General features: G+C 40.3%; 1 protein-coding gene across 1 annotated transcript in view; it reads left to right on the top strand.

The window, feature by feature from the left end:
* The window catches only part of TRDN (triadin), an 862,718-nt gene that overhangs the window by 191,713 nt on the left and 645,802 nt on the right, over positions 1-25,203 (top strand). The window contains exons 9-12 of the mRNA XM_063919338.1: positions 2,225-2,284; positions 6,829-6,885; positions 17,621-17,677; positions 24,124-24,183. Of these exons, the coding sequence (XP_063775408.1) occupies positions 2,225-2,284; positions 6,829-6,885; positions 17,621-17,677; positions 24,124-24,183 (234 nt within the window). The remainder of the gene's footprint in view (positions 1-2,224; positions 2,285-6,828; positions 6,886-17,620; positions 17,678-24,123; positions 24,184-25,203) is intronic.

The raw sequence follows: 25,203 nt of genomic DNA, 5'->3' as shown, positions 1-25,203 counted from the left end.
TTGATAGGTCTGGGGCTGGTTATGAATTTAGGGGGGAACTGCACAATTATTTTTATTACATTTAACCTTTTACTTGATTTTTTAACTAACAAAGCCCGCACAGACAGATCATAGTGATCTGTGCAGTGCTCCTCCTAAAAAAAAAATTTCTATCATGTATTGGTCTACTGTAAAACCAGCCTTTAGTAAATCTGCCATCCTAGTCATCTCTAAGTAAAAGCATACATAGTTGTAATGTTCCAAAGTGTTTTAAGGTTCCTTCTTGATTGGTTTTACCTCGGTTTTGCTAAACTGACGGAATATCGTCCAAAACCCAAAATCAACGGTTAGTAAATATACCCCCTAGTGTCTGGACCCATTTCTAACTGGGGAATGAGAAAAACATTTCACTGAAAAGTTTGACAAATGCAACTAGTTGATAAAGTAACATTTTATTTGGGAGAACAGTAACAAACTTTTAGCATTCATTTAGTTTGAGTGATTACTCATACTTCAACACAAAGGGGTTTAATTACAATTATTACATACTCAGAGTAAGCTTAGACAAAACCTTGCAATGTGACACAGTCTTGTATAAGCATTGGCTTTTCGCAACAAAAACATTTTAATATACAACTAAGATATCCTCTATTTAAAGTACAGATGCATTGGAGCAGTAGCTGTATCATGTTAGCACTTTAGCAAAGCTAGAACAACCAACAGAGAAATCTGATCTTAGTAATTTCACAGTAATGACACTCCTTATGACACCTCTGTGTCAACACCTAAATATATACTGTAGGTGATATGTTTAATTTCTATATTCAAATTTACTGTAATCAAACAATAAATAGTGAATAGAAAAGTTTACAAAACTATGCTGCTAAATATTTGCTTTTTTTTCAAAATTGCCCATGAGATGTTGCATTTCAGTGATGGAATTTGGCCATAACAGGTCCCAGTCCTACTGTCCATGGCACAGCAAAATTGTTTGACCACCGTCACACCATCTTGTACATTCCCCAAAATACAAATTTACAAACAACTTTCAGAATAATAGTAAAAGTTTGACATGGAGGTGCATGTAGACCACCATGTTTTGGCTTTGGTTCGAAACAGTCCTCATGTTTTCTGTTTAGGTTTTGGCAAAAACACCAAGTGTTTTGATTTTGAATCTGAAAAATGATAATAAGAGCTAAAATCAGGTAATTTGGACCTGTTTTGTTCAGAATTTTTAACATTGATAACACTTATAAATTATGAAATCATGTGGGAGGGACTTACAGTATATGCATTACAAAACACGCATAGATCCGAGATCTGAATTTAAGGGGATGACCCTAGTCGGGACTTGGTTCAACTCGGAACCCCGAAGTGACCAGAGCCAGGACTCGAATCAACTGGGAACTTCAAAGTCCATGCATGTTTGATTTTTTAGCAAAACTGAAACAATCATCCCTATTTTGACAGGATTATTTCACATTTGTAATACAGTATAAAATGCTGCAATGCATTACTCAAAATTATAACTATATTTTGTTAGTCTTTACAATAGGATATTTGTCAATTATAATCTGACGGGCAACACTAGCCTACCTCTTGAAAGTATTAATATCCTGATTATACACATAAAACACAAATGCACACATTAAGTTCAAGCAATCATTTTTTTCCTGCGCATAGGCAATATAATAATATTATTAGCATTACGACTTCCATGTTTAGATTTTATCGAATTTTGCATTCTGTGATGTGTAAGATTAGAACCTTGGGCAAAATTATTTCCTATATGACAACACTGACTTAATCACTTGTTTATGTAATTTTAGTGAAATGTTTAGTTCCCTTAAAGTTAGGTTTCTTTTTTTCTTATACCAAGGTATCCATAAAAAAGAAGCACAAACTATGATACAGAAAATACTGTAATTAGTTGCGTGTTTTTTATAGTCTACCAAGCACAATGCATGTGCTAGTGTTTTTTTTATGTTTTTTTTTTTTTTTTGTAAATGTGTTTAATTGGGTGCTGGAATCTTGTGTAAATTTGTTTTATTTATCAATTTTCTAAAGTTTATTTTCTAAGTACAGTGTGATCATTTTTTATGTCACATCACTGGTTTTAGTATTACAACAATTAAAGACAATTTAATAAATTGAGACAAAATTTTAAATATAATTTTAATGGGATTCATAATCTGGAAGTTTCTGTGTATTTAATTGTAATGAACGGTTTTGTGCTCTACTGCAGAGGTTCAAAGGCAAAAGACTAAAATACAAGTTGAGCATGAGAAGAAAACTCCTTCCAAAGGTAATAAATTAATAGTAATTGTCTGACTTTTCTTTTCTAGATTAATTTCACATACTATCTACAGTAAAAATGTGTCAACATGATGAAATTAAAAATAGATCTGTAAAGTAAAAGTGGCACAGATGCAAGAAATACCTAGATACAGTAGTAGATAATGCAACATTCAAGATGAGAAATTTTTCTAAATTCAATGGATGGAACAGCTGTATACTGTACTGTGATGATACACAGTGGAGATGTCACAGTGTTGCCTAATTATTCAGTAGGAATCTAGATAAATATCTTTAACTGGTGCTAGGTGATGAGCCAGATGATTAATAAGCCGGCTTCATTTGTACTGCTAAATTTCTGCAAGTTCTTTAAAACATAAACTACTGTATGTATAAATTTATATTTAGTGCTATATAATAGTCAAGCCATGTCATAGGATAGATAATTATAAGGTAAAATCCAAAAACATATTATTTTTTCAACTCAAAATAGTATTACAGTATTGTTTGTCCTTTTAAGTAAATATTTTCTTATTTAAAAAGGCTTCAACATTGTTTAAAGCAGTTGTCTAAAAAAATATAGTTTCCAACTACGGGTTGAGTCTCCCTTATCCAAAATGCTTGGGACCAGAGGTATTTTGGATATGGGATTTTTCCATATTTTGGAATAATTGCATACCATAATGAGATATCATGGTGATGGGACCTAAATCTAAGCACAGAATGTATTTATGTTACATATACACCTTATACACACAGCCTGAAGGTAATTTTAGCCAATATTTTTTATAACTTTGTGCATTAAACAAAGTATGTCTACATTCACACAATTCATTTATGTTTCATATACACCTTATACACACAGCCTGAAGGTCATTTAATACAATATTTTTAATAACTTTGTGTATTAAACAAAGTTTGTGTACATTGAGCCTTTAAAAAACAAAGGTTTCACTATCTCACTCTCACTCAAAAAAGTCCGTATTTCGGAATATTCCGTATTTCGGAATATTTGGATATGGGATACTCAACCTGTATTTATTATTCACTTCTACTAACAGATACTAACAGATAATCATCATTCAATCGCTCTAACTCCAAGTAATAAAATCAGGTCAACCATCAGGAAGGGACCCTCGGGATTATTGTCCCTGGCCCAGACAGACAGGGGGATTATTGAGTGGCAGCGGTTACATGGCACTTAGACGACGGCAAGACATGGACTCAGAGACAGTGCTCTCAAATGTGTCGTCGATGCAAACCAATCAGGAGCTCCCCGGGGTAGTCGCACGTTCTGTAAAATGCAGGAAGTCCATGACGTGGGATGGCTGCAGGTAGTACAGTAGTTATACGCTGGAGATACTGTCAGTCGAAGGAGCCACTCTCTCTCCGACACACTCTGCTCCTCCTGTGCAGCTGGTACTGTGGGAGGGAATGCTTGAAGCATCCCGCCAATTGTGATTGACATGCTATAATAATAATGCCCACCCTCACAGCCCAAACATTGACAATGTTTTTTAGTACATTTAGTCACCAATTGATGCCCCACCCACATTGTAGCCCCCTCACAATATATATATATATATATATATATATAGTATATATACTATATATAGCTTTGCCCGGGGAGAGGGGGGGCTGTCAATTTCTGATGGCAGCCCTGAATGCAATTGCTTATACTCAAGAAAGTAACTTGACTTCAGAGATCTGACTGCAGTTATCTTCTTTTTCAGCTTTCATGAGATAAACAGGAGCAGAGAAACTGCTCTTTTCAAGATTAAAACGGAACCTATAGTATATCCAGAAAATCATATCTAAACCACCAAGGAATAGAATGCAAACTTATTTATTGAACACTTTATATAGCACTACATATATTTGGTCATTCACACCATTCCCTGTCAGTGGAGATTCCTTATCACCTGTACACATCTATCTATCTATATACTGTGTATGTATATATATATATATATATATATATACATCAAATTGGAAATGTAGGCACCCATCAATAGATTTCAACAGGCATTTTTTTAATGATAACTCACAAAAATAGGAAAGTGGTATGTCGATGTTTTGGTCACCGCATGACCTTAATCAAGACATCATATAAGAACAGTAAGGAGACAACTGCCCAGTGCAACACCATTCACCATATGTCTCACAGGCCTCCCTTAAGTAGCAAAGGCATGCCCAAGCCACTCCCACCAGTCAATTACCACAGGAAGTGCCTCAAATGGCATAAAATACTTCAGATACATGAGTATATAAACACAGATATGTTACATATACAGGTGAATAGTGCATAGTATAAATAGTGACTTTATACACTTACAAGAAGACTTAGAACTAGTCACATATTCAAAATCGCAGCCGCAGCTGGAAGTGGCATGCATTCTACCAGCGGTGGAACGCATGCCGGACAGAAAAGGAAGTGACGCGATACGTGGCCGTCATCCTGGCTTACAAAAAAGCATACAACCAATCACCTATCTACAATCAGGGCCGTGGCCGCAAACAGCATGCGTTCCACGAGCCGCGGAATGCATCGCAGCCGGAACCAGAAGTAGCGCGATATGCGTCAGTTGTCCTGACTACAGAAATTGAATTCTACTAGAGGAGTGTTGTAGAAGGCGCCATATTAAGTGTGGGACACTAATATACTTAGTGATATGTAGCGCCCTAAAGCAGATGGATACACAAAAAGATATAGCACTCCTCTAGTAGAATTCAATTTCTGTAGTCAGGACAACATGTATATTGTGCCACTTCCGGTTCCAGCAGCGATGCGTTCCACGGCTCGTGGAACGCATGCTGTTTCCGTCCGCGGCCCTGATTGTAGATAGGTGATTGGTTGTATGCTTTTTTGTAAGCCAGGATGACGGACGTGTATTGTGTCACTTCCTCTTCCGGCCAGCATGTGTTCCACGGCTGGTGAAACGCATGCCACTTGCGGCTGCGATTTTGAATATGTGACTAGTTCTAAGTCTTCTTGTGAGGCAGCAATGTGAACCACTTTTTCAATCCATGCTGTCCAATATGCTAAAAAAGACTATCCCACAAAGGATTTTCCTTGAGATATTTGAGGTATTTTCTGCTGTATCTTCTTTTCTTTAATAACTGTAGATAAATGATTATTATCTGCATAATAGCACAAAAATAATACAATTATATAAGGGCTGATTCAGAGTAGCATGGAAGTACATTTTAGAGACGGATCTTGTAAAATGTTTCTTAAATGCATGCTCCATAGCTGAACATGTACAGTACATCTCAGCCACATCTCTACTTGGGACTGAGTGGGTGTAACTTTGCATTAACAAGGTCGACATGTGGAATAGATGTAAAAGAAGTATTATTCGGAGGTTACTATAACTACATGTACTGTATAAATACTATGTGTGTGTGTATGTATAAACAACTGTTTTCAATCCACAACACTCAACCTACTGCGGTGCCAGTGGTATGTGACTACAACATTTGTATATACTGTATGTATATATATTTACACTCACTTTTTCATCAATTTAGAAAAAGAAATGACCAGCACTCATGGTTAGATGAACGTGAAAAGAGTTTTATTCTTCAAGAAAAATCCATGTGAAGCACAATCTGGCAGCTGTTGCCCAACAGCTGTTTCAACCAACAAGGTTTTCCTTATATCCCCTTCGATCCTGGACGCCAGAATGCCGGCAGTGGTGCGAGTGCTAGAAAGCCCCTTGAGGGCTCACTGTGCTCACCACACTGCACTTGCCACAGGTTCTATTCCCACTCTATGGGTATCGTGGACACCCACAAGTGGGAATAGCCCTGGTGCAGCTGTCAGCATTCCCGGTGGTCAGGATCCAGGCGTTGGTACCCTGACCACCCGAATCCTGACCACCGGGATAGTAACTACATTATATATATATATATATATATATATATATTAAATAATCAATGTGTGTCTGCACTCTCAGCTTACTCCATATCAACAGAGTGGAGCTCCATTAATTACAATAATGTCCAATAATATACCAAAAATAGGAGAAATGGGTACTCACCAAAATGATGAAAAAAGCCAACAGGATCCTTAATATACTCACAGGTATAATCAAACCATAGTCAATGTTTTGATCCCTATAAAACCTTTGTCAAGACAGCATAGCACATATCAGATGGGAAGTATGTCCTCTGTGGTGTGTTCACATGTGATATGTGCTATGCTGTCTGGTATGTGGTATGCTACAGTATTTTGACAAAGGTCCTTTAAGGAATGAAATGGTACCCTCTGTGAGGGAAATGGGACAACCTTAGGAGAGGAGGACCAGCCACCAGAGTAATTATGGGAGCAGGGGTTGGGGGTGTGTGTGATGAGACAGAGCTATGATGGAAGATCTGGACAGCGCAATAGGGGGTTGAGATGGAGCCACGACTTGGGGAGGACAAAGTTGACGGGGTCAGCCATAGAGAGGGTAGAGACTAAGGTGACCCAATATATGCCAGAGTCACGACTATCCATTGAATATTGTTAAATGTACTGTGCTTATTTTGTATGTACCTGTGTCATTTCAGCTGTGACAACAGATAAACCTAAGAAGGAAAAGGATGAAAAGAAAGCTCAGAGCAAAGGTTAGTATCCATCATTAGGATGAGAGACTGAATAGTTTTAAACCACCCATCAATCAGTAAAATATTACACAGGTGTGTATTTTTACACATTATTTTATAATGTGAAATGCATTTCCTTGTTGCCTGGATGGATCTGTTTATAATTTTTAAAGCACCTCCCTGCTTCTTGCATTTGGATGGTGGGAGAGACAACAAGTAGATTATTTTGTATATACTTTATCAGCTACAGGAATGTCGATATTCAGGCATGACTTACGGGACTTTATTGTTGCCCAGAAAACCCACCAAAACCTTCATTCCTCCTTTTTGGCCACTTTTGCCAAAATGTATAGATCTTGAAAGGGGATGCTGACAATTTACCTACAATCAAAATCCCGACGGTCAAAATCCCAATAACAGTTGACAGACGGTCAAAATCCCGACATGGTCAAAATACTGACATTTAAAATACCGTCAAGGTCAAAACAACATTTAAAATGTCGACAAATCAAAAAGTTGACATGAGTTTTTCATGATTTTTTTCATTGAAACCGACTTGTTCATACTTTACCATCCCAGTGGACCTGGAGGGGGAATATAATAGTTTGCCAAGTGTAATGAGGCACCGTGCCCGAAGCATGGCGAGCGCAGCGAGCCATGTGAGGGGACTCTGCACTTATACGGCGTCCATGTTGACCTATGTTGACATACACACCAAAAACCCAATGGAAAACTTGTGTCGACTTTTTGAACTGTCGACATTTTAAATGTTGGTATTTTGACCTTGTTGGTATTTTAAATCTTGGTATTTTGATCATGTCGGGATTTTGACCTTGTCCGGATTTTGACCGTCATTCAACTATCTTCGGGATATTGACCGTTGGGATTTTGATTGTAGGTATGTCAAACTAAACCCCTTGAAAGGGGAAGAACTTACAGTTGGTGAATATATATGACCCTTCTAGGGGTATCTGTGCAGGGGCATTTTAAGAGAGGAGGAGGGCTTTGTACCGGCTCTGTGCAGGCTCCATTCTGTCTGGGCACAGTAGACTCTGGATTGTGCAAAAGTCTTCCTTGCATTGTGCATGTCTCTGGAGACATGGCGCCCGCACCATGTACCTGGTAACTTCTCTATTGCCCATATGCAAATCTCAGGTAAAATGGGCCGCCATGCCATTTTCCTGGTGATTTCTGATACTGCTACTGCAGTGCCAAAATGGTACTCTGAAGAGGTGAGCATAATATGGGTGCAGGGTGTGGGCCCCCATTCATCCAGGGGTGCATGGAGGCCGCATACCCTGCACTCCGAATAGATACAATATTGGGTCTGAATGAGGTTCTGGTGAATTTGAAACTTATTTTGTCCCAATTCTGCTTTTCTACATGTTAGCTTTAATGTAACAGAACTTTAGTACAAATTACCATCATGCATGAACTAATTTAGCAGCAACACAGAGTGCTGTCTATGCACTCTTAGGCTCTTATTTATCACAATCCACATTTCAGATTTGATTGTGAAGTGATAAAATCTCCTACATTCACATTGCAATATTATACAATATTGCAGGAATGTATTATAAAGCAAAACACCCTGAGAATGTGCCTGCATATGTGCCGGCTACCTGATCTCCTGCCTTTCTACTAGAGATGAGCGCCGGAAATTTTTCGGGTTTTGTGTTTTGGTTTTGGGTTCGGTTCCGCGGCCGTGTTTTGGGTTCGACCGCGTTTTGGCAAAACCTCACCGAATTTTTTTTGTCGGATTCGGGTGTGTTTTGGATTCGGGTGTTTTTTTAAAAAAACCCTAAAAAACAGCTTAAATCATAGAATTTGGGGGTAATTTTGATCCCAAAGTATTATTAACCTCAAAAAACATAATTTACACTCATTTTCAGCCTATTCTGAACACATCACACCTCACAATATTATTTTTAGTCCTAAAATTTGCACCGAGGTCGCTGTGTGAGTAAGATAAGCGACCCTAGTGGCCGACACAAACACCGGGCCCATCTAGGAGTGGCACTGCAGTGTCACGCAGGATGGCCCTTCCAAAAAACCCTCCCCAAACAGCACATGACGCAAAGAAAAAAAGAGGCGCAATGAGGTAGCTGACTGTGTGAGTAAGATTAGCGACCCTAGTGGCCGACACAAACACCGGGCACATCTAGGAGTGGCACTGCAGTGTCACGCAGGATGTCCCTTCCAAAAAACCCTCCCCAAACAGCACATGACGCAAAGAAAAAAAGAGGCGCAATGAGGTAGCTGTGTGAGTAAGATTAGCGACCCTAGTGGCCGACACAAACACCGGGCCCATCTAGGAGTGGCACTGCAGTGTCACGCAGGATGTCCCTTCCAAAAAACCCTCCCCAATCAGCACATGATGCAAAGAAAAAGAAAAGAAAAAAGAGGTGCAAGATGGAATTATCCTTGGGCCCTCCCACCCACCCTTATGTTGTATAAACAAAACAGGACATGCACACTTTAACCAACCCATCATTTCAGTGACAGGGTCTGCCACACGACTGTGACTGATATGACGGGTTGGTTTGGACCCCCCCCAAAAAAGAAGCAATTAATCTCTCCTTGCACAAACTGGCTCTACAGAGGCAAGATGTCCACCTCATCTTCACCCTCCGATATATCACCGTGTACATCCCCCTCCTCACAGATTATCAATTCGTCCCCACTGGAATCCACCATCTCAGCTCCCTGTGTACTTTGTGGAGGCAATTGCTGCTGGTCAATGTCTCCGCGGAGGAATTGATTATAATTCATTTTAATGAACATCATCTTCTCCACATTTTCTGGATGTAACCTCGTACGCCGATTGCTGACAAGGTGAGCGGCGGCACTAAACACTCTTTCGGAGTACACACTTGTGGGAGGGCAACTTAGGTAGAATAAAGCCAGTTTGTGCAAGGGCCTCCAAATTGCCTCTTTTTCCTGCCAGTATAAGTACGGACTGTGTGACGTGCCTACTTGGATGCGGTCACTCATATAATCCTCCACCATTCTATCAATGTTGAGAGAATCATATGCAGTGACAGTAGACGACATGTCCGTAATCGTTGTCAGGTCCTTCAGTCCGGACCAGATGTCAGCATCAGCAGTCGCTCCAGACTGCCCTGCATCACCGCCAGCGGGTGGGCTCGGAATTCTGAGCCTTTTCCTCGCACCCCCAGTTGCGGGAGAATGTGAAGGAGGAGATGTTGACAGGTCGCGTTCCGCTTGACTTGACAATTTTGTCACCAGCAGGTCTTTCAACCCCAGCAGACCTGTGTCTGCCGGAAAGAGAGATCCAAGGTAGGCTTTAAATCTAGGATCGAGCACGGTGGCCAAAATGTAGTGCTCTGATTTCAACAGATTGACCACCCGTGAATCCTTGTTAAGCGAATTAAGGGCTGCATCCACAAGTCCCACATGCCTAGCGGAATCGCTCCATGTTAGCTCCTTCTTCAATGCCTCCAGCTTCTTCTGCAAAAGCCTGATGAGGGGAATGACCTGACTCAGGCTGGCAGTGTCTGAACTGACTTCACGTGTGGCAAGTTCAAAGGGCATCAGAACCTTGCACAACGTTGAAATCATTCTCCACTGCACTTGAGACAGGTGCATTCCATCTCCTATATCGTGCTCAATTGTATAGGCTTGAATGGCCTTTTGCTGCTCCTCCAACCTCTGAAGCATATAGAGGGTTGAATTCCACCTCGTTACCACTTCTTGCTTCAGATGATGGCAGGGCAGGTTCAGTAGTTTTTGGTGGTGCTCCAGTCTTCTGTACGTGGTGCCTGTACGCCGAAAGTGTCCCGCAATTTTTCTGGCCACCGACAGCATCTCTTGCACGCCCCTGTCGTTTTTTAAAAAATTCTGCACCACCAAATTCAAGGTATGTGCAAAACATGGGACGTGCTGGAATTTGCCCATATTTAATGCACACACAATATTGCTGGCGTTGTCCGATGCCACAAATCCACAGGAGAGTCCAATTGGGGTAAGCCATTCCGCGATGATCTTCCTCAGTTGCCGTAAGAGGTTTTCAGCTGTGTGCGTATTCTGGAAAGCGGTGATACAAAGCGTAGCCTGCCTAGGAAAGAGTTGGCGTTTGCGAGATGCTGCTACTGGTGCCGCCGCTGCTGTTCTTGCGGCGGGAGTCCATACATCTACCCAGTGGGCTGTCACAGTCATATAGTCCTGACCCTGCCCTGCTCCACTTGTCCACATGTCCGTGGTTAAGTGGACATTGGGTACAACTGCATTTTTTAGGACACTGGTGAGTCTTTTTCTGACGTCCGTGTACATTCTCGGTATCGCCTGCCTAGAGAAGTGGAACCTAGATGGTATTTGGTAACGGGGGCACACTGCCTCAATAAATTGTCTAGTTCCCTGTGAACTAACGGCGGATACCGGACGCACGTCTAACACCAACATAGTTGTCAAGGACTCAGTTATCCGCTTTGCAGTAGGATGACTGCTGTGATATTTCATCTTCCTCGCAAAGGACTGTTGAACAGTCAATTGCTTACTGGAAGTAGTACAAGTGGGCTTACGACTTCCCCTCTGGGATGACCATCGACTCCCAGCGGCAACAACAGCAGCGCCAGCAGCAGTAGGCGTTACACGCAAGGATGCATCGGAGGAATCCCAGGCAGGAGAGGACTCGTCAGACTTGCCAGTGACATGGCCTGCAGGACTATTGGCATTCCTGGGGAAGGAGGAAATTGACACTGAGGGAGTTGGTGGGGTGGTTTGCGTGAGCTTGGTTACAAGAGGAAGGGATTTACTGGTCAGTGGACTGCTTCCGCTGTCACCCAAAGTTTTTGAACTTGTCACTGACTTATTATGAATGCGCTGCAGGTGACGTATAAGGGAGGATGTTCCGAGGTGGTTAACGTCCTTACCCCTACTTATTACAGCTTGACAAAGGGAACACACGGCTTGACACCTGTTGTCCGCATTTCTGGTGAAATACCTCCACACCGAAGAGCTGATTTTTTTGGTATTTTCACCTGGCATGTCAACGGCCATATTCCTCCCACGGACAACAGGTGTCTCCCCGGGTGCCTGACTTAAACAAACCACCTCACCATCAGAATCCTCCTGGTCAATTTCCTCCCCAGCGCCAGCAACACCCATATCCTCCTCATCCTGGTGTACTTCAACACTGACATCTTCAATCTGACTATCAGGAACTGGACTGCGGGTGCTCCTTCCAGCACTTGCAGGGGGCATGCAAATAGTGGAAGGCGCATGCTCTTCACGTCCAGTGTTGGGAAGGTCAGGCATCGCAAACGACACAATTGGACTCTCCTTGTGGATTTGGGATTTCAAAGAACGCACAGTTCTTTGCGGTGCTTTTGCCAGCTTGAGTCTTTTCAGTTTTCTAGCGAGAGGCTGAGTGCTTCCATCCTCATGTGAAGCTGAACCACTAGCCATGAACATAGGCCAGGGCCTCAGCCGTTCCTTGCCACTCCGTGTGGTAAATGGCATATTGGCAAGTTTACGCTTCTCCTCCGACAATTTTATTTTAGGTTTTGGAGTCCTTTTTTTTCTGATATTTGGTGTTTTGGATTTGACATGCTCTGTACTATGACATTGGGCATCGGCCTTGGCAGACGACGTTGCTGGCATTTCATCGTCTCGGCCATGACTAGTGGCAGCAGCTTCAGCACGAGGTGGAAGTGGATCTTGATCTTTCCCTAATTTTGGAACCTCAACTTTTTTGTTCTCCATATTTTATAGGCAGAACTAAAAGGCACCTCAGGTAAACAATGGAGATGGATGGATTGGATACTAGTATACAATTATGGACGGACTGCCACGGTTAGGTGGTATAAAAAAACCACGGTTAGGTGGTATATATTATAATAATAATACAATTATGGATGGACGGACTGCCTGCCGACTGCCGACACAGAGGTAGCCACAGCCGTGAACTACCGCACTGTACACTGGTTGATAAAGAGATAGTAGTATACTCGTAACAACTAGTATGACACTATGACGACGGTATAAAGAATGAAAAAAAAACCACGGTTAGGTGGTATATATTATAATAATAATACAATTATGGATGGACGGACTGCCTGCCGACTGCCGACACAGAGGTAGCCACAGCCGTGAACTACCGCACTGTACACTGGTTGATAAAGAGATAGTAGTATACTCGTAACAACTAGTATGACACTATGACGACGGTATAAAGAATGCAAAAAAAACCACGGTTAGGTGGTATATATTATAATAATAATACAATTATGGATGGATGGACTGCCTGCCGACTGCCGACACAGAGGTAGCCACAGCCGTGAACTACCGCACTGTACACTGGTTGATAAAGAGATAGTAGTATACTCGTAACAACTAGTATGACACTATGACGGTATAAAGAATGAAAAAAAAACCACGGTTAGGTGGTATATATTATAATAATAATACAATTATGGATGGACGGACTGCCTGCCGACTGCCGACACAGAGGTAGCCACAGCCGTGAACTACCGCACTGTACACTGGTTGATAAAGAGATAGTAGTATACTCGTAACAATTAGGATGACACTATGACGGTATAAAGAATGAAAAAAAAACCACGGTTAGGTGGTAGGTATATAATAATAAATAATACAATTCTGGTCGGACGGACTGCCTGCCGTGTGCCGACACAGAGGTAGCCACAGCCGTGAACTACCGCACTGTACACTGGTTGATAAAGAGATAGTAGTATACTCGTAACAATTAGGATGACACTATGACGGTATAAAGAATGAAAAAAAAAACCACGGTTAGGTGGTAGGTATATAATAATAAATAATACAATTCTGGTCGGACGGACTGCCTGCCGTGTGCCGACACAGAGGTAGCCACAGCCGTGAACTACCGCACTGTACACTGGTTGATAAAGAGATAGTAGTATACTCGTAACAATTAGGATGACACTATGACGGTATAAAGAATGAAAAAAAAACCACGGTTAGGTGGTAGGTATATAATAATAAATAATACAATTCTGGTCGGACGGACTGCCTGCCGTGTGCCGACACAGAGGTAGCCACAGCCGTGAACTACCGCACTGTACACTGGTTGATAAAGAGATAGTAGTATACTCGTAACAATTAGGATGACACTATGACGGTATAAAGAATGAAAAAAAAACCACGGTTAGGTGGTAGGTATATAATAATAAATAATACAATTCTGGTCGGACGGACTGCCTGCCGTGTGCCGACACAGAGGTAGCCACAGCCGTGAACTACCGCACTGTACACTGGTTGATAAAGAGATAGTAGTATACTCGTAACAATTAGGATGACACTATGACGGTATAAAGAATGAAAAAAAAACCACGGTTAGGTGGTAGGTATATAATAATAAATAATACAATTCTGGTCGGACGGACTGCCTGCCGTGTGCCGACACAGAGGTAGCCACAGCCGTGAACTACCGCACTGTACACTGGTTGATAAAGAGATAGTAGTATACTCGTAACAATTAGGATGACACTATGACGGTATAAAGAATGAAAAAAAAACCACGGTTAGGTGGTAGGTATATAATAATAAATAATACAATTCTGGTCGGACGGACTGCCTGCCGTGTGCCGACACAGAGGTAGCCACAGCCGTGAACTACCGCACTGTACTGTGTCTGCTGCTAATATAGACTGGTTGATATTTAAAGAGATATTAGTAGTATACAACAATACTATACTGGTGGTCAGGCACTGGTCACCACTCCTGCAGCAAAAGTGTGCACTGTTAATTAATATAATTGTACTCCTGGCTCCTGCTAACAACCTGCAGTGCTCCCCAGTCTCCCCCACAATTAATTATAAGCTTTTAATTTATACATTGATGACTGTGCAGCACACTGGGCTGAGCTGAGTGCACACAGACTGAGTCACACTGTGTGACTGACTGTGCTGTGTATCGTTTTTTTTTTCAGGCAGAGAACGGATATAGCAGAGAGAAGTGAACGGATATATTATATTAAATAAAAGTTAACTAGCAACTGCACTGGTCACTGACTGTGGTAAACTAACTCTGTCTGCGACTCTGCACAATCTCTCTCTATCTAATCTATCTATCTCTATTCTAATGGAGAGGACGCCAGACACGTCCTCTCCCTATCAATCTCAATGCACGAGTGAAAATGGCGGCGACGCGCGGCTCCTTATATAGAATCCGAGTCTCGCGATAGAATCCGAGCCTCGTGAGAATCCGACAGCGTCATGATGACGTTCGGGCGCGCTCGGGTTAACCGAGCAAGGCGGGAAGATCCGAGTCGCTCGGACCCGTGAAAAAAAACATGAAGTTCGGGCGGGTTCGGATTCAGAGAAACCGAACCCGCTCATCTCTACTTTCTACCCCAGTTTCCCTGTGCTGCTGCTCTCTCCCTGCCTCTTGTTCTGCCCCTCTCCCCAGATATAATAGAAAAAAAATTAAATACAACCTACCTGCTCCAAAGATCGGTGATTGTTGGTCTCTTTCTCTGTGACCCAGTCAGCTGATCTGTGCAGTCAGTTTAGGTGCAGTATAAATCCTGGCTGGCACCTCAGTTGACCACAAAAATCAATTGACTGGGTCACTGAGAAGATGCCAATCAAACAACAATCCCTGAATGGATGTAAGTTTAATTTGATTTATTTTCTATTAACAATGTATTTTCTCTGTGATTAGCATGTAGTCTATTAGACACATACTGTAGGATGATTATAGAAGCCAGCTCTTGGCTTTTTTGGTCTAGGAAGGGCAGAGCAGGAATAGGGGTGAGGGAGAGAAGCCTACATAATGCCTTCTGAAAAAAAGGTGTTATTGCAAGGCTCTCTTTGGTATTTTTTTTACATTTAAGATTAGTAAATTTCAGCAGATCACATTTCCCATTACAAGTATGGGCAATGCAATCTGCAGTATTACGTCTATACCAGATGTGACCAAACCCAATATGACACAAATATGAATGTTTTATCTATTGACTTGCTCTGTGTTCCTTATTATAATATTATTTTTATAATATATAATATCTTTCATTATAAGAAACACAAATCATTTCTCTATATAGAGGACTTTTAAATTTACATCACATCTAGTATAGACATAGTACTGGCACTGTTTTGTAACTGGAGCTGCAGTGTGGTTTGTTTGGTTGGATGGGAACCCAATGCTATATTTAGCCCCAGTCTTGGAGTATTTGTACAAGTGTAATACAGGTTGAGCATCCCTTAACCAAAATTCAGAATACCACATTTTTGGGTCCCCTACTGAGATAATGACATATATATTATATATTATGTGTATATATATAGATGATAATATAATATACATATATATGTGTCATTATCTCAGTAGGGGAACAAAAAATGTGTGATTTTGAATTTTGGATAAGGTATACTCAACCCGCAGTGCCAATCACAGCCTTTAATGTAATTTTAATACATTAGCTTGTAGTTCCAGAAGTTTAATTCTAGAAGTCAGACCACAACCATCTTTGATACTCAGTATATGAAAAAGAAACTGTTTCTGTATTTTTTTCCAAGTCAGTAATCTCATTAGTTAGGGGCCTAGTTCAGACCCGATTACAGCAGCAACATATTTCTCTAATGGGCAAAACCATGTGCACTGCAGCTGGGGCAAATGTAACCTGTGTAGAGAGAGACAGATTTGGGTGGGCTGTGTTCAAACTGAAATCTAAATTGCAGTGTAAAAATAAAGCAGACAGTATTTGACCTGCACAGAAACAATATAACCCACCCAAATCTAACTATCTCTGCACATGTTACATCTGCCCCACCTGCACTGCACATGGGGGATAATTCGGACATGATAGCTGCTGCAAATTTGTTAGCAGTTGGGCAAAACCATGTGCACCGCAGGGGAGGCAGATATAACATGTGCAGAGAGAGTTAGATTTGGGTGAGGTGTGTTCAATCTGCAATTTAAATTGCAGTGTACAAATAAAGCAGCCAGTATTTACTCTGCACAGAAACAAAATAACCCACCCAAATCTAACGCTCTCTGCAAATGTTATATCTACCCCACCTGCAGTGCACATGGTTTTGCCCAACACCAAACAAATTTGCAGCAGCGATCAGGTCTGAATTAGGCCCATGGTTTTGCCCATTAGAGAAAAATTGTGCTGCTAAAATCAGGTATAAATTAGGCCCTTAGTTTGGATATAAGTACCCAGGTAGGTTTATCCATTACTTATGCCCTTGATGAAGTCTAACTGATGCCATAGGTATGCTAAAATGAAGCGTGTAGGAGTTGATGAACTGTGTCTGGTACTATCCTTGGATTGGCTTTGGTGCTTGTATCCAGGAAGATGTATATCAGATAAGCACATATCAGGGCCATAACGAAGGGTGTGCGGCCAAACCCTGACCACACTCCATGACCAATGATGTTATGAAGGAGGCAGGGTCGCAGGTGTTGAGACTGATGAAGTCATATATGCTGATAACAGCAGCATTATCCGTAGTGTCCTCAGGGCACTCCAGGTGGCTTAACAGACTGCAGGGTGCATGCCTGGAGCGTCTAAAAGACACTCTAGTCATCATTGCAGCAGAGATCCTAGCTGCAGGGTGCCATTCTATACACTCTGCTAGCCAAATTCATGGACAGTCGGGCACCAACCGTTTCTATCACAATGCCCTGCACTCTTTGTGTGGCACCACTCGCATACCCCTAGATACGCCCTGGACATGACTATCTGTCCACTGAATATTGCCAAATGTACTGTGCTTATTTGTATGTACCGGTGTCATTTCAGCTTTAGCAACAGAGAAAGCTAAGAAGGAAAAGGCTGAAAAGAAAGCTCCAACCAAAGGTTAGTATCCAATCCAGCATAAGGAAGAGAGAATGAGTAACAGTTTAAAACCACCCTTCAGTTAGTAAAATATTATACAGGGTGGTATATTTTTTTCAAGAATACCTAAAGACAAGTGTGTATTTTTACACATTATTGTATAAGGTGAAATGTATTTCCTTGTCTGAATGAATATGTTTAACATTTTTACTGCAACTCACTGCCTCTTGCAATCGGATGGTGGGAGATGTTGAAGGTAGAGAACACTACTCCACAGACTTCATCAGCTCCTCCAGGGAGACTTCATTCCCCATACCAAGATGGCCACTGGCATAAGTGCTGCTCATTCACAGTACCATCTTGTCACTATGAGGTCCACAGTAAGGGACAGTTGTCTTCCTTATCTCCAGAGACCTGCATTTACATGCCTTCCAACTAGAGATTTGTGACGGCCTCCTCATGGGTTTTGGTTTTGGATCTGTATCTCCTTCATGTTTTGGATCTGTATTTGGTTTTGCAATAACCGCCCTTGTGGGTTTTGGTCTTGGATCTGTATTTTTTTTTAAATCTTAAAAACAGCTAACCACAGAATTTTGCATGTTTTTGTTCCTATAGTATTATTAACCTCAATAACATTAATTTCCAGTCATTTGCAGTCGATTGTGACCACCTCACAGCTCACAATATTATTTTCATACATTTTAGGCCAAAGGCTGCAGCAAGCTGGCTGGTTACTAACCGACAGAGCAACATCACAAACACACAGCAGTTTATAGCACAATTATGAAACATTGCCACACAGCAGTGCAGACATTAACAGTGGTGCAAGGTGGAATTGTCCTTGTGTATTCCCTCCCATCCTTATGTTGTATATTAAAAAGTGCATGCACAGTTTAAGAAACCAAACATTTCAGTGACAGGGACTGACACTTTTATAACTGAAGTGCTTGCTTTGTTAGGGCCCCAACAAGGCAATTTTTTGGAAGGACTACCTCTAATCACTAATGAAGAGGTTGCTGATGAGGATGTTATTTCCATTATAGTCTTGTAAAATACATTTCATGACTTTGACGCAAATGACGTAACATGGAGGAGGTGCCTAGATGGCTGCTGTCCCTACCTCTACTAACTTTGGCATCACAAATGGAGCAGGTGCCCTCACAAATATTGTCAGGGTTTGGGTAAAAATAATTCCACACCCAAGAGGTGGCTTTTTTGGTCTTATGTCCAGGCATCACAATGGCTTTCTTTTTATCACAGGCAAGAACTGCAGCCACTGGTGGCTGACTTACACAACATCATCAATATTCTCATTGTCAGATAGTAGTAGTATACACATCCTGAATCCTCAATTTCTATTATGCCCTCATCACCATCTATACTTGTACTGCTACCCACATGTGCTGATGGTGCAAGGAGGAGAAATGGTGGAAGGAGGAGAAAGAGGCCTCTCTATGAGGACAGTGTGAGAAATGTCAGATTCACACATAGCTAACGTGGACACCCCTAAACGTTCCTCAGTGATATGTGCCAGTTCTGGACGCACAGTTTCTTCTTCTGCCTCAGTGGTTTTCATTTTTTTGACACCTCTTCTAGACTCTGAGTGAAAAGATTTTGTATCATCATGAGAGGCAGAAGAAGATGCGTTACTTACAGTTGCAGAGCCACCACTTATAAACAAATGCCAAGGCCTGAGTCTTTCCTTGCCCCTTCATGTGGTGAATTGCATATTGCCAATGTTATGGTTCTCTGCAGCTAACTTTCCTTTTGATATTTTTTTCTACACCACTGTAAAATTGTATTGCTTCTTTGATTAAATATACCCTGACTTAAGCCCTCTATGTCCTTGGGTTTCAGCCTTAGTAGATGACGTTGATGGACATGTATTGTCATGACTGGTGGCAGCGCCTGCAGCACTAGTATGTGCTTCCTGCTCTCTCAATTGTTTGTCCTCCATATCTATCAACAAACACAAACAAAGTGGGGTACAGCACATACCACAATTTGTACAAAATAATTACCACCTACAGTGTGAAAAACTAAGTGTATGAGTCAGAATATGTATTACACTGCAGTTCATTCCACTAACAATGTCACACAATACGTGTATGAGTCAGAAATAATAATATAAACTGTGGTTTACTTTCACCTATCAATACACTGTGGTTTCACCAGCAGTTTCACAGACAAAAATAGTATAATACACTGGGGTACTGCACAAAATAAATGTGTGTATGTATATATATATATATATATATATATATACAATGGGGATAGTTGGCACTCCAAAATACTAAAGCATAGACCGGGGTGCCCTCCTTGAGATAATGCACAGTGTGGGTGTTTGCAGTGTAAAAGCCAAAACAGTCCATAGGCCTTATATCCACAGAAACAGGCGGCACTCCACGGATTTGATGTGAAAACAAATTCTTTTATAAAGTGAGCAGCATGACGAGTCATGCTGCTCACTTTATAAAAGAATTTGTTTTCACATCAAATCCGTGGAGTGCCGCCTGTTTCTGTGGATATAAGGCCTATCGAATGTTTTGGCTTTTACACTGCAAACACCCACACTGTATATATATATATATATATATATATATATATATAGTATGACTTCATTAGGGGTATATCTACACAGTAAATAACTTATAAAACTTATCAATAAGTTAATAAAAAAATTGTTGTAAAGAAACTGGAACAGCAGTAATGTGTGTGTGTGTATGTATATATATATATATATATATATATCATATAATAGTTGGCTTGAAGAAAGGAAGATCTTCTTGCGTTGCGTATGTATTCAACTCAAAGACAGGTAAGCAATCAACAAAGCAATGAGGTAGACTTGGCAGATGCTTGGTTCCATAGGGAAAGGAATCAGTAGCAGAAAGAAAGAAGTAATAATGCCACTGTATAAGTCATTGGTATGGCCTCACCTGGAATACTGTGTTCAATTCTAAAGGCCAAATCTTCAGAACGATATTAATACAATAGCGAATGTACAAAGAAGTGCAATTAAAATGGTGCATGGCGTACAAAACACTCTGAAAGACTCAGAAATCTCAATATGTATAGTTTGCAACAGAGAAAGGAAAGGGGGGACATGATAGAAACTTTTAAATATATCTAGAGTTTTAACAAAGTCCAGGAGGGAAACATTCTTCAAATGAAGAGAAGTCTTAGAACACAAGGGCATGCACTGAAACTGGAAGGAGGTAGGTTCAGGGGAAATTTGGTTGAAAAAAAATCACTTCACAGAAAAGGTAATGGACAAGTGGAATAGCCTACCATCAGAGGTGATAGAGGCTAAGACAGTAGAGCAATTTAAACATGCATGGGATAGACATAAGGATATCCTTACAAAGAAATAAGGCTCAAATAAGGTTTGAGGTAAACATATGTTAAAAAGGGGCAGACTAGATGGGCCAAGTGGTTCTTATCTGCCTTCAAATTCTCTATAGGGGGAATTCAATTGTTTAATCTCACCAGTACTCCCATCTAAAGTGATGGGAGATTGTGGGTCAATATATAGTTGTCCACACTTATTGCACTGGTCGCACCCATTAGAGTCGGGTTTATGCATGCAAAGCACCTAAACCCGATTAAACTAATGGACGCGAGCATGAAAAGATCCATTTGGCTACCCAAATGGGTCTCTTTACGTGCATTTCAGCTCGCCACTTCTGGAGGTAGCAAGTGGAAATTAACTTCTTACACCTGTCGACAGCAACATTTAAATAGCTGCCGGAGGGCGCTCGTGGGTTCCCAGGACCCGCGTTAAGATTTGAATTCTGCCCTATTTTTCTATGTTTAAAAGGTACCCTTTTTTTTTCTAATTCATATAGATTTTTTATGTATCATGTGTGGATTCTAACCGTGCGTACACACCTTAACTTTTCTTGAGATATGGACTATGTGTACTTACGATTTTGGCTTATGTGCGATTTTGGCTTATGTGAGATGTAATTGACATGTGAGATGAACTAGATAGTACACCGATCTAGCAAGGATTGACTTGCCTGCACAGTCTATATTTTCTTGCAATGCTGACCTGGCGGGACCACGCATCGGGATCGAATCGGGATCGCAAGGTGACTTTCACCTTGCGATCTGCACTAAGTTTTCTTGAGATTTTGACTATATAGTCAAAATCGAAAGAAAATATTTCACCGTGTGTACACACCTTAAGAATGATGATAGCTGTGGCTTTATATATAAGTACCATATACAGTACATTTCAAAGGGTTTTTTAACACTTATTCTTTTGGACACTGATATTGACATTTGGTATTGGTGCCATAGAGTATTTGTGATTTTTATATACAGGTTGAGTATCCCATATCCAAATATCCGAAATACGGAATATTCCGAAATACGGACTTTTTTGAGTGAGAGTGAGATAGTGAAACTTTTGTTTTTTGATGGCTCAATGTATACAAACTTTGTTTAATACACAATGTTATTAAAAATATTGTATTACATGACCTTCAGGCTGTGTGTATAAGGTGCATATGAAATATAAATGAATTGTGTGAATGTAGACACACTTTGTTTAATGCACAATGTTATAAAAAATATTGGCTAAAATTACCTTCAGGCTGTGTGTATAAGGTGTATATGTAACATAAATGCATTCTGTGCTTTGATTTAGGTCCCATCGCCATGATATCTCATTATGGTATGCAATTATTCCAAAATACGGAAACATCCGATATCCAAAATACTTCAGGTCCCAAGCATTTTGGATAAGGGATACTCAACCTGTATAAACTTATTTATAAACTTTAAAAATAAATTTTTATTAATAATCTTGCAGCCGTATTCCAGAAATTACAAAAGATAAACCTGAACAGAAGGAAAGGGTTGAAAAGAAGGTGAAGAAAAAGGATGGCTGTTAGTTCTCAAAAGGAAACTGTATTGTTTTTTGTTTATTTATAATTAATCATGCAAATGTTATTACCCAAATTGCCAAAGTTTCCATCAATCAGTTAGTTGATGTAGTTATGTAAATATTAAATTATCATTACATTGACATACAACACCAGTTAAAAATATTTTCTAAATTATAGATTAATACGTTATACAAGACATATATATGTTGTAACACATTAAAACAGAACAGTCTACTCACACATATTATTTTACAGTTCTGCCAATATTGCAAATTCTGCCCATGTAACACAAGTATTCGCTCCATATTACAGTGTGACAACAATGACACAATATATAACAGCCCTCCTATATATATATATATATATATATATATATATTGTCCTATGTTAAAGGGTTGCTTTCATATTACAGCTGTATTGGCTCTGGTATCTGGACTATAGATCTACATTAATAAGGTCTACAGTCAATGGGTCTACCACTAATGGTAGACATGTACTAGGTTGACAGGGTCAAAGAGTTAACATGTAAAAGTTAGACAGTTCAAAAGGTCAATGGGGTCAAAAGGACGACACGGTCAAAAGGTTGACATGACAATGGGGCTTGTTTGTGGCAGAAAAGTGACAAAACACCCCAAAAAAAAAAAAAATAGTCTACCTTTTTTGTGTTGACCTTTTGACCCTGTTGACATTTCCTACTGTCTACCTATTCTATATTGACCTTTTGACCCTGTCGACTTAATGCATGTCTACCATAAAAAGTGTCTACCTTTTCTGTCACCCATTTACATGTTGACCTTTTGACCCTGTTGGCCTTTTCACCCCGTTGACTTAATGTATGTCTACCATTAGTGGTAGACCTATTGACTGCAGACCTTTTTAGTATAGATCTAATAATCCACACCCATTGGCTCTATACATCTAAATAACAAACATTCAGTTGTACAGTGTTATGGCTCCTCGTTAATACTGTTTTGCTATTTTAGTTGTTGCTTTATGTCATTTCTGGGGAATTTTTTACATGCAGATTTAAGTGTGTAAAGGCAGTTCAAACCTAAATGATAACATAATTTTATTAAATAAACTGTATTTTTCAGGCCAAAATTAGTACAACCTTGTGTTGAGTAATAAAGCTTTCACCTTTGCTGGATATTGTTTCCCTTAGACAGTTGACATACTAAATATTAACTGCTATGCATGTCTTTTCTTATCATTGAAAGCCTTTATAAATGTATTTCATATCTTCTCATCTTAATTCATGCAAAGTGAATGCACATCGACAACTAACAGTCACTATGTTAATCCGCATATATGGTGTTATGGTAATGAACACCAATCTGTAATGCTGAATATTGTTGATCTGTGAATGACTAATTTGCTATGTACTGTATCTGCTGTTTCTTGATTCAGTTTGCATACACTTATTTTTATCTTCTTGTAATGAGATATTGCCAATCAATTTTTGTTACAGAAATACTGAGTAAATTTGTAACAGCATATTTTGTTTTTCAATCTGTTATGCATTGCTATGTGCTTCAGTCACTTGTTTGAACATCTATATTTGCCTCATTGCAGTAATTGCCAAGGAGAAATCTGAACAGAAGGAGAAAGCAGAGAAGAAAACCACAGCCAAAAGTCAGTGTAAAACATTACAGTTTTTGTTCTACATGTAGTATTTTTAGTAACAGAAAAGAGAGATGTTTTAAAGATATTCTCTATGTCTAAAGGCCCATACACACTGGCCGATTTTGAGCTGAATGCAGCTCACTTTTGGTGCTTTGAGCTTTCAGCTCAAAACCGCCCAGTGTGTATGCCCCGGCGATAAGCGGTGAGCACTGATGCGTGCCCACGCTTCATTGCCGACAGAAGCCATTCAACTGCTAGTATTACCAGCAGATGAACAGTGGGATGGACAGCTTTCCATAGCGTCCTGCTATGGAAAGCCGTTCACCCCCACTGACATTGCTGAGCAGGGGGAAAATTGCTTAGTGTGTATGCACTGAGCGCTTTTCAGCCAAACGATGTCAGCGATCATCGCTATGCCTACACGCTGAGCTAAAAAGCCCATTGTGTATGCACCTTAAGTCAGCAATCATCTCACTTCATAAACCACTTGCAACATAACACCACTGTGGATTTCAGCACCAACAAACACAAAAGTTGAGAAAGTACATTTCCAACACTTTGACTAATTTCTCCCTATTACTGTACAGTATGTCAGAAATTAAACTAAACAGAACTAACTATGGGCTCTGAAGGCAGGGCTGGTTCATGGTACAAAGGTTCTGTAGACACCAACCATCCTAGGTTGCCATCGCTCCCTTTAAAAATAAAAAAATAAAAAAATAAATTTGAGGAAAAAAGTGAAATGTTAAATTCCTGGGTGGCATAAATGTGCAAACCCTTTTATCATAAGGCTGTGTTAATAAATAACATTCAAAATTTTGTTTAAATGTAATCAGCATGTTGGACTGGGGCATAAAGGGCCCACCAGGAAAATGCAGTGGTAGAGGCCATCCTTTAGAGAAGACATGCGGCAGTATCCTGCTGATCACACAGATACTATTGTGCAGGGTCTGGACCCATTTATAAATATATATAGTAAACACCGATATTTCATGCAGTATAATCTACTAAATTATGCACTGTAGTGAA

The sequence above is a fragment of the Pseudophryne corroboree genome, chromosome 4 (assembly GCF_028390025.1).
Source record: "Pseudophryne corroboree isolate aPseCor3 chromosome 4, aPseCor3.hap2, whole genome shotgun sequence".
Classification (NCBI taxonomy): Eukaryota; Metazoa; Chordata; class Amphibia; order Anura; family Myobatrachidae; genus Pseudophryne; species Pseudophryne corroboree.
Note: the sequence above shows the minus strand (reverse complement) of the source record. Positions and strands in the feature narration are given on the sequence as shown.